The 11,089-nt window shown below is 33.3% G+C and overlaps 1 protein-coding gene across 1 annotated transcript; it reads left to right on the top strand.

Annotated features, from left to right (window-relative positions):
* Positions 1–2,052: 2,052 nt before the first annotated feature.
* On the top strand, positions 2,053–7,810 carry LOC115959235 (probable pectate lyase 8). Its single transcript, XM_031077572.1, has 7 exons — positions 2,053–2,232; positions 2,427–2,480; positions 3,108–3,173; positions 5,784–6,426; positions 6,511–6,614; positions 6,716–6,854; positions 7,092–7,810. Exons 1-7 carry the CDS (start codon positions 2,123–2,125, stop codon positions 7,311–7,313), a joined length of 1,338 nt encoding a protein of 445 aa, XP_030933432.1. The 5' UTR covers positions 2,053–2,122; the 3' UTR covers positions 7,314–7,810.
* The last annotated feature ends 3,279 nt before the right edge of the window (positions 7,811–11,089 follow it).

The following is an 11,089-nucleotide window of genomic DNA, read 5'->3' as shown; positions in this document are numbered from 1 at the left end:
CCCACACACATAGAGCAAGGTGGTGTGTTGACCAGTATTAATAATGCTTGGATGCTTACCAATTCATTACTTTGGCTACTGCAGCTATTTATTATGGGCATGGCTATATCAAAATACAATCCATTAACCAATTCTTGCCTAACAATTAACAAACTGATGACTGACACAATTCTAGCTATATAACAACAGATTAACAGACTGCCCTATTATGGCTGTAGCTAATTAAGCAGATGACTAATTAGTAATCATACACAGACACAATGTAGTAACTACTAAGCACATGACTAATTAATTAGTAACTTGTCACAACAAATGCATGCAGCAGTAGCAACTAATCAGCTCACTGAAGCAGTCTGCCAAAATAGCTACCAGCATTTTCAGCAACCCAACTCAATTGGTGCAGCACCTTTATTGGACCATACATCTTAATCTATCTGCATCTCTAAGCTAATGAGATTCTTAACCTATGGTCTCAACATAGATGTGTTGCACAGGTCAGGCAAGTGTTACTTTTTCTTTTCTTTTCTTTTTTGAGAATATTTCTCTCAAAATAAAATAAATAAATAAAATTCTCAAAAAAAAAAAGTAACACTTGCCTGACATGTGCAACACATCTATGCTGAGTAAGAATTTTTTTTGGTAGAAATGGAAATTCATAACTAAACAACAGAAACAGTAGAAACATTTGGGCAAAAGAGAGGTGTCAGGTGGAGGAATGGAAAAAACAATAAAATCTTGGGAAAGCAACACTTCCCTTCTGCCGAATGCATCAACATACTTATTAGCTTTTCTAAAATAATGGATGATTCTAACTCTTAGGATTTTCTTAAGGCCTTCTTTACAATCTGCCACTATCACATCATTGTTATTTGGACTCCCATCCTCTTTCTTTAAAAGATCCACAACAAGCTTAGCATCTAGCTTTATTCCACAGAAAGTAAATTTAAAGTAGTGCATATATTAATTCCAGGCTCAGAGCTCTACTGCAATACTAGTAGTGAACCTAATAGCTCTTGCATAACCACACACACATTCTCAACTGGAGTTTCTTATGGTTCCCCCTCCCCCAGCACGCCCAGGGTTCCCTAAGAAAGATCCATCTGAATTTAGCTTCAATAAAGTAGGTGATTAGGGGCTCTGATTGAATAGATTTATAAAGTAGTCCATTGCTACCACAGGTAGATTGAGGGAAATAATTTTAAAATGACAAAAATACTATTTTGATCTTTACATTTTGGGATCACTGTCAATTTATTCTTATTATTTTTAATTCGTAATTAATTTGGTTCTTATATTTTTATAACAATCAAATTAGTCTTTATTATTTTTAATTTGCAGTTATTTTAGATCCAAATCTAACTGTTTTAGTTGCTGAGTTGATATGTATTTTTCTTAGAGTTGGAAATTGGTAAATTTGATTTGTGCTTTTGTAGTTAGTTGTCAAGAAAATACAAGAAAAACAATAAATTGATGATAGAGACCAAATTAACTCTTGAAAAATAAATTAAATTGACCCATTTTAGCAAAATTTTAAAAGACCAAAGACCCTTCCCCACTCCCCAGAGGAAACGGTGAGATATTGGATATGGCAGTCGAAAATTCGTACTTTGCCTGCTACCATGCACCTCTCAAAACGACACCTGTCAATCTCCGAAAAAAAGAATTTGTACAGTTACCGAGAATTTAGATAGTGCTTCACCGTCGTCACATAGAAAAATTTTTGAGTAATTACAGCAAGTACAACATAATATAACAATCTTAGAGATGTAATAAAAAAAAAAAAACAATCTTAGAGATAACAATAAAATTATTATTAAAAAAAAAAAAAAAAAAACCTGACATGGCTGAGGTGGTCATTTAAGCCGAGGTGAGGCACGTGAGAGAGCGATGCACATGACACGTGTGAGAGAGCATATCAGTTACTGGCCGTTAGGGTAGTTAAATGTCGTGGTTAACTGACTTAACCAAGGTTAATTAGATGCTTAATCGAGTTGAGTAAAACTTTTTTTTTTTGGCTATAAAAGACGGCTGTCTGAGCTCTTCTTTGACTCAAATTATTTTTCTTTCTTTTACTTTCTCATACATTTTTTCAGAGCTAGAGAGAGAGAGAGAGAGAGAAACAATGGCATTCTCTGTGAGATGGTTCTGTATAGCCTCATTGATGGTTATCACGATGCTTTTAACAAGCGTGAAGGCCTCCACAGAGAAAGACCAGCAGCTTGTACACTCAAGGTTTGTTCCAAAACCTTGTAGTTTTCTTCAATATATAAACGCTTCACAATCGCAAGCTCTTTTTTCTTCCTGAAAATGCATGTGCATTGTCTAGTTTGTTTGTTACCAAAACAAAATGGAAACGTTTTCTTCTTCTAGTTTGTTTTTTGATTTGATATTGACGTTCATATGTATATGGATATGGGCATAAATAGGCTTGCTGAGGCGGAGGAATTGCTTAGCTCCAAGAATGCATCAATGCCAAACAGGTCAGTACTCATAAATCAGACTAATTAGAAAGCTTTTCGAAAGTAAATCTTTTAAATGTGGGATAATAGAATACCACGATTTTATAGTACAGTAGTTGTTAACCATTTTGTTATTGGGGTCAAAATTATAACATGTGATCAAAAGTGGATATGTGTTGAGTCTTAACAGGACCGAGTGCTTTAGAGCAAAAATTCAAGATCCTTTTCCCATATATAACTCATAATTCGGTGCTGAGAATTTCAGCTTCTCTCTCAGTTATTAATGTAGATCTTCATGAGTTGCACTACTTCCTAGTTTTACCAAACTGATCTGATGCTGCACGTGGCAAACAGTCCAACCTCAGATCGGATCTGAAAAATTTGCATCGTTAGTTTCGTTATGTTAGTCTAGTTACTGACGTGCCCAAGATTTTTTTTTTTTTTTAACGTACGAAATACCTTTCCACACCCAACACAATTACTGCAAATGGTCAATGGTTTCGAGCAATGTGTTGGGTACTGATTGGTCTTCAAAACGACCAAATTCAAATTAACTTTAAAAAAAAAAACTATATATATTATGAAGAAGAAAAAATGATGATGTTTGATATTAATTATTAATGTATTATTTATGTTGGTTATGTTCAGGTCAGATAATGCTTTGAATGAGCACGCTGTTAATAATCCAGAGGAGATTGCTTCTATGGTTGATACGTAAGTCTCTCTATCTCTCTCTGCCTCTCTTCAAATCTCAGAAATTTATGTACATATAATTCTGAGTTTTTATTTAATTACAAATACAAAAATTCACTCTCTCTTATATTAATAATCTTCATTCTTTACATTCCTCTTATATTAATAATCTTCGTTCTTTACATTGTATGGTTTATGTTAACTGATATTTTTAGAATAATTATTAATAAATTATATTAGACATCACTTTCATAGAAAATATAAAAACTGTCAACAAAATTAGTTATTTTATTATCTTTCTATAAAGTATTTTTAAAAATAATTTCTAAAATAATGTATTCTTTAACATCTCACATATTTTATATTGTTATTTTTTTTTTCTCACCTTCATTTGATGAGTCCCAGTAAAGAATTAAAGATGGGTCACATGACCTCAACACATTACAGCAATTAAAAAAAAAGAACCCCACGTGGTCCCAAGTTCGATATTCGTCTCTCTAACTCCTCATGAAACCACATGTATAGTATTTATGTGTTGAGTTTCCCGTCAAAACGATCGAGTAAAGTTACTTGTCGGGTTGAAGTTGCAAATTTTCATTTGTCTATTTCCCACAATTCCTTTTCCTTTCGTTTTTGGCCAAAATAGAGCCTTTATTAGTTGTCTTGATATGTTGATTGGACTCTGGAGCCAGTCAGAATTTTTCACAATTTGGTAATGGTGCCCATTAAGAGTTTATGATTGTCAAATGGACCACGATGATGACGGAAAGAAAGTCGGCGAAAATGGACATTAACCACGGGATGAGAGAGAAGCAATGATCAATGTGGAATTTTGTTCTTAAGTTGACATGGGTGTCTACAGTTCTTAAAGCATTTTGACTAATGCTCAAGTGTCCAAAATCTCTCATAACATATATGATTCGTTAAGAAATAGTCCCAAAATGTTGGATAAGTGATTTATGTCCAATATCTCATAGATCACATTAAATCTGAAAATCAATAAACCAATAAAACTCTTGCCATAACTTGTCATGGTCCTAACTCAATTATTCATTATCTTTTTATCTTTATTGAACTATTCTTAGTTGATGTTTACAATTTTATACGGTTTATGACTACTTCTACAATACCACATTATTTTTTGTGTTAATAGTCGAGAGTCGAGAATACAATTTTTTTTTTGGAAAGATTACGAGGAATCAATTCAACCCCCCATCTCCATGTTCTCTGTTGCTGCCAACTCCTCTCTCAGCTTTAACTCACTTGCCTCATTTCTTTGAGATGAGATCCACACGTCACGCGTATAATTAATTGCTTGTCTTTTTTCTCTTTGCTTATCCAAATATATTTCTTTAACTACATTAGCTTTACATACCTAAACCAATGTTTGTCCAACTTTGTTATTTTTTCCCATATGTCCTAACTTTAATGGTTTTTGTTTGTAAAGCTATTACTTGACGGTACGTGAAACTCCCTTATTTATACGTTTGTATTTTCGGGCATAATCATATATATGATGGGAAAGAAAGCTTATGTCTCCAATTCCTTTGATTGGATTGTGGGAGTTAGAACCTGCATGAATTTTTGGTACTAGGACTTCTTTTCGCATCACAACTTTTAAATGCACCGACAAATTACTTATTTTTATTTTTTACTCTTAGCTTGGTAAATAAAACAGGAATGGTTTGTTTGTCACATTTACATCATTCACAATCTATTACATCAAAATTATGGCACAAAAATTGGTGTACCTTGATTTTTTTTTTTTTTTAAGAATTCACAAGCAAATTGCATGTCTTTAAGAGGGAATCCTACGCTTTGTGTAATCGATGCAATGCATTGAAATTCTATCATCCACCACACATGAACATGATTATTACTTTGTCGTTGATGGAGGAAAATAAACCCCCGTATCAGATTCACCCTAATAATAATTTCTGTTCCAGGTGAAAAATTCACTCATCATTACATTCATCATTCATTTTGTGACTTCATATCCCAACCTGTGGGGTAGAGGTAGTAGTTAAATAAAATCTTCCCCGCTTTTTCCAGACTGTCAATCGGCATGAAGCTCAATCCAAAACCCCAAATCACAGATCTGGTTTCATGATATCCTAACAATTTTGTTGATCCAACACACTCACACTCACACTCACACTGACACCGACCCAATCACAGAACCATACAATAAGTCAATAAGACCTCCATATCCATGACCTCATTAAATTAAATACTGTATATTTACCCCATGCATGCATCCTTCTTTATAAAAAACGGTCACCCCCACCGACACGCCAAGTACTATTACACAACACAAGTACTAGAATTACTACTTGTCAGTCTATCACCTTTGCATTAATTTCTTACAAGTTACAACCAAGTTTAGTTAAAAAAAGAAAAATTGAAATTCCCTATATGCATACATATGATATGATATATTGATATCCCACATTATTAGCACATGGCCAACTCATTAATATGGAAAAATAATGTTGTTCCACATTTATGGAATTCCCTTCTTCACAATCACAGACATGAGTGTGGTGACATGAACATAATAATAGTGATGTAATTAATTAATTAATTAATTAAAATTATGGTTTTAATTAATTAACATTTGTTAATTAACAGGAGCATTCGTAATAGCACTGAAGGAAGGAAGTTGGGATATTTTTCATGTGGAACTGGGAATCCAATTGATGACTGCTGGCGTTGTGACCCACAGTGGCAACAAAACAGAAAGCGTCTAGCCGATTGTTCAATTGGATTTGGACGCAATGCCATTGGCGGCCGCAACGGAAAATTCTACGTCGTTACTGATTCCAGTGATGATGACGCCGTAAATCCTAAACCCGGAACTCTCCGCCATGCTGTGATTCAAGATAGGCCATTGTGGATTGTGTTCAAGCGGGACATGGTGATCACACTTAAGCAAGAGCTGATTATGAACAGCTTTAAGACTATTGATGGTCGAGGTGCTAATGTTCACATTGCTAATGGGGCTTGCATCACAATCCAATACGTCACAAATATCATTATTCATGGTCTACATATCCATGATTGCAAGTCAACTGGCAATGCTATGGTTCGGAGCTCACCAAGTCATTATGGTTGGAGAACAATGGCTGATGGGGATGGTGTTTCGCTTTTTGGTGCAAGCCACGTTTGGGTTGACCACAATTCACTCTCTAATTGTGCTGATGGCCTCATTGATGCTATTATGGGCTCTACGGCTATTACCATCTCTAATAACTACTTCACCCACCACAATGAGGTCATTCATTATCTTCTATATGTATTAATATTACCACTATCCCAATTTATATTGGAGTTTCTAATGGAATTGGAAATTAAACAGGTAATGCTATTGGGTCATAGTGACTCCTACACACAAGATAAGCAGATGCAAGTGACAATTGCCTACAACCATTTTGGTGAAGGTCTAATCCAGAGAATGCCAAGGTACCATACCCATGGCCAAAATTAAAGATGGAATTTGGATACTTTCAAAAATGTGGCTTCATTTTGACAAATTTTTTGGGATTACTTAAAAAATGTTGCAGGTGTAGGCATGGGTACTTCCATGTGGTAAACAATGACTACACACATTGGGAAATGTATGCCATTGGTGGAAGTGCTGAACCCACCATTAACAGCCAAGGCAATAGATATCTTGCCCCTGTCGACCCTAATGCCAAGGAGGTACTTGTCTAAACAAAAAAAAAAACAATATACAGACTCATCCAATTTCATAACTTGCTTAAATTATCGATTATGAGTGGTGGGTAGAAAGTGTCTATTGCTCATAATCACTTCAGCATATTGTGGAATTGGGCGTGTCCCTTAAATTTATTCTAAACAAAAAGACCAATATCTGTTACAAAATCAACTTATAACAATGATTGACAGTTAATGATTAAAACTGATATGGGCATGTAGGTGACAAAGAGGGTTAATACAGACACAGGTGTATGGAAGGGCTGGAATTGGAGGTCAGAGGGAGACCTTTTGCTGAATGGAGCCTACTTCACTCCATCAGGAGCAGGAGCTTCAGCCAGTTATGCCAGGGCCTCAAGTTTAGGGGCCAAGTCCTCTTCCATGGTTGGAACCATTACTTCTGATTCTGGGGTCCTTAATTGCCGCAGAGGCTCCCAGTGTTAATTCTCAATTTCATTATTACCAAAAAATAGAGAAAAAAATTACCAAAAAGCGAAAAACGAGAGGAAAGAAGAATTACTCATTTTCTCTTCCCTTGTTTCTATTACACAGCATTACCCATTGAGCTTGCAGCCAGCTTGTTCACATCCCCATCTCTGTATTGTATTTGTTCCAGTCAAACATTTGAAAAGTGTAAATTTTTCACATATCTCAAATGGTTGTTCAGGTGCCCAAGCACCTGCCCATTTGCTTCTATACCCATCTCTCTTTCTTTCTCTCTCTCTCTCTCTCTCTTAGCTTGAAATTGTCAATTTCAATGTGGCTTCAACAGCACAACAAAAAAGAAAAAAAAAAAAAGGAAAAGCTGAATTGTAAAAGCTTTTGTAGTAGATAATGTTTGTTTGTCACCAATTTTTGGATTTCTGAATTTATCATAATGCTTTGTAATAAATTAATCAGACAAATGTCCTTTTTTTTCTACTCATTCCTCTATATGTGCTTAATTTCCTCTGTTCTCTCATTGTTTACTTTAAACTAAATTTGAGCATGAGTGCAATTAATACGATGTAATTCGCTGTGCAACAAAAACTAAATTTGCAGCTAAATGAAAAGTTCATGTTGGGATGAAAATTGAGAATATGCCACGCTGCTAGCATGTGAGGCTAAATACCATAAACATGTGCGCGTTCCTCACCTAAAAAACATTAGCTTCTTTGCGCCAACCAGTGTGTTTTTATGACTTTAACCCCATGTGGATGTGCGAGACTTGCAGGAACTGAACTGAGGCATGTGGCCTAGGCAGAAAGCTGGAATCACGAACACCCATCATTCCTCTCCAAAAATAAAAAAAATAAAAGCACAACATTAACAACATTAAAAAAAATCATTTTATACGAAATCAAGCCAACCATGGACTATGAACATATGGATTCCAAAGAGCATTCCATTGGGAGAGCTAAAACCCATTTTTATGCAAAATAGATGTCACTATTTACAAAATGAACAAAATATCCCCACATCTAGAGAGCCAAAATGTTTTTTTTTTTTTTTAATAATTTACAAATATTATCTAAATATACAACATGCATGGTGGCACATCTCTCCTTTATTTCTTTTCTTTTTTTATTTGATTTCACTCTCCTCCGCTGTTGGGCTTTGCTTCTTGGGCCTTAATTATATTACCAAAAGTTGGTATTTAATCCAGTACTTAATAAAATTAATTTTTGGCCCAACAACCTCGCTAAAAACTCTCTCTCACTCTCTCTCTCCAATTTAGATCTCTGGTGGCACGGACCACAGCTTTGGGACGCGTTGGAGTGGGTCATGGCTTGGTTGCAGTGGGCTGTCAGTGTTAGTGTTGGTGGGTTTGGTTTTGGGTTTTGATCGCAGTGATTAGGTTTGGTCATTGTTGGTTTCGGGTCTTGTTTACTATTATATTGTTGCTGTAGGTTTATTATTATTTTAATGGGATGAATTTTAAAATAAAGAACAAGATGTAGGGTGTATTGTTAAGTGGGAATATTAAATAGATAAAATAGCTTTTTGGTAATTCAAAATGTATTTTTTATCCATTTATGGATGGGAATACTCTAACCCAAATTGGTCGATCTCCATTATTTATCTATTTGATAAGGTAATGGTCTACAGCTAGATTTGCCTCCAAATAGAGGTTTTATTTAAGATATGTTACATTTAAAATATTTTTACAACAAATTACAGGTAAACATGGCAAAACGGGCGGGGCGGGGCGGGTTCGAGTCGGGTCAATGGGGTTGCGGGTCGGGTCGGGTTGACCCGTATTTTTTACATGAATTTTATTTTTTATTTTTTATTTTTATAAAGAAAACAACATTTATTTGTCATTTAGAAAGTTATACAACAAATTACTTGATGTAAAATGCATTATTTTGAATTCACCACTTATATTAAGAATGAACTCAGTTAAACTTATTAATACTTATTCAATAATTTTAAAATTATACAAATCCTAACATTGCTATCTAAAACAAAATAATACAAAAATAAGTAAAACAAATACACAAGTTTTATTTCTACACAATATCAACATTCCAAAATATAAAACAAAATTACAAATGACTTATTGGATAGCCCATTTGATAAAGAATAAAAACATATAAGAAATTTACTATCTTGAAAATTAATTTTATAATCTATTATCAATTGTAGTTGGCACTCTATTTCAGTTGAGATATACATTAAAGTTTGATTGCTTACTTATTTATACATGACCTTTTTTATAAATATCATATCATTGTTAAGCAACACACACACTAGGAAATATCATAATTTATTTTGAAAAGCCATTTATTTTGGACATAAATTGTTAAAAAAATAGGTCTAAGCATTCATAATTTATGCTAATTTGATACTTTGACTTCACTATTTTTACACTTATAAATGTTTCTCACACGTCTACAATTTTAAATCTATGTTTTTAACTCTATTGTAATCAAATTATCTTGGCATGTACTTTACTATTTGATATTTAAAAATCTTTACTCATTACAGAATGTTCAACCATTTATCTTTCAATTAATTTGCATACAGTTATGTAAATGCAACAATTGTTTCCTTAAAGCTCACAATAAACAATTAAACCAATATTGTCTTAATTTTACTATTTTTTTTTACCCAAAAAAAAAAGTTTTAAAAAAATGGTTTAGGTTCACTATTTTCACACTTATGAATGTTTCTCACACATGTCTACAATTTTAAATCTATGTTTTTAACTCTATTGTAATCAAATTATCTTGGCATGTACTTTATTTTTTTATATTTAAAAATCTTTACTCATTACAAAATGTTCAACCATTTATCTTTCAATTAATTTGCATGCAATTATGTAAATGCAACAATTGTTTCCTTAAAGCTCACAACAAACAATTAAACCAATATTGTCTTAATTTTACTTTTTTTTTTTACCCAAAAAAAAAGTTTTAAAAAAATGGTTCGGGTTCGGGTCACGGGTCAACCCGTTTTTGCTTCGGGTAAAAAAAAAATCGGGTTTGGGTCGGGTATTTTTCGGGTCAGAAAATTCTTACCCATTTTGCCATGTCTAATCATAGGTGGTTAATTGTTATTGGTTCAAATTTGAAACTAATACTAAAATTACTTTTTTGCCTCAACAATAACAACCAGTAACAACCTTCCACTTAGGATTTGTTGTAAAAATGTTGTAGACATATCATTTCTCTTTATTTAATAGTTCAAAATTAAGTTTTATGAATCTAAGGAGATGTAAGATGTCACGTTAATTAAAAATCTATTATACCAAAGAAGGAATATTAATTTTTTTTTTTTTTTTAGTGACGTGACACCATATTTACATTATTTGTTAACTATCAAGTTTTTACCATAAAATGAACTATCTTCGTTTTAAAACATGGTCATTTTCCCCCTTGATAAACTCAAATTTGATTCTAAAAAAAATAATTCAAATTTTGAGTACCTAACATTGTTTAATTTGAGTATTTAATATTGTTATCTACTAATCTAAAAAGGGAAGAGGGAAACTTTTAAAAACCAAAAAAAAAAAAAAAAAAACTAGCACTACTTGAAAACAACCTAATTTCTTTTTTCTTTTTCTTTTTTCATTTTTCAATTTTTTTTTTTTTTTTTTTGGGGGGGGGGGGGGAGGGGTGGCTATGGCTCTCTATTTAGGTTTAACATTACACAAATACAAGATACACAACACATTTAAATAATCTAATTTGTAACTAAGTCAATTGGCTAGATATAAAGAATAGGGTAAATTCCAC

Source organism: Quercus lobata, chromosome 9 (assembly GCF_001633185.2).
Source record: "Quercus lobata isolate SW786 chromosome 9, ValleyOak3.0 Primary Assembly, whole genome shotgun sequence".
Classification (NCBI taxonomy): Eukaryota; Viridiplantae; Streptophyta; class Magnoliopsida; order Fagales; family Fagaceae; genus Quercus; species Quercus lobata.
The sequence above is the reverse complement of the archived record's forward strand: the minus strand, read 5'-3'. Positions and strand labels throughout refer to the sequence as shown.

Bases quoted from the DNA above. Each gene is read 5' to 3' on its own strand.
- LOC115959235 (XM_031077572.1), top strand. From the start codon at position 2,123: ATGGCATTCTCTGTGAGATGGTTCTGTATAGCCTCATTGATGGTTATC. The intron at 2,233-2,426 runs GTTTGTTCCAAA...GGGCATAAATAG, and splicing joins CAGCAGCTTGTACACTCAAG to GCTTGCTGAGGCGGAGGAAT. The intron at 3,174-5,783 runs GTAAGTCTCTCT...GTTAATTAACAG, and splicing joins ATTGCTTCTATGGTTGATAC to GAGCATTCGTAATAGCACTG.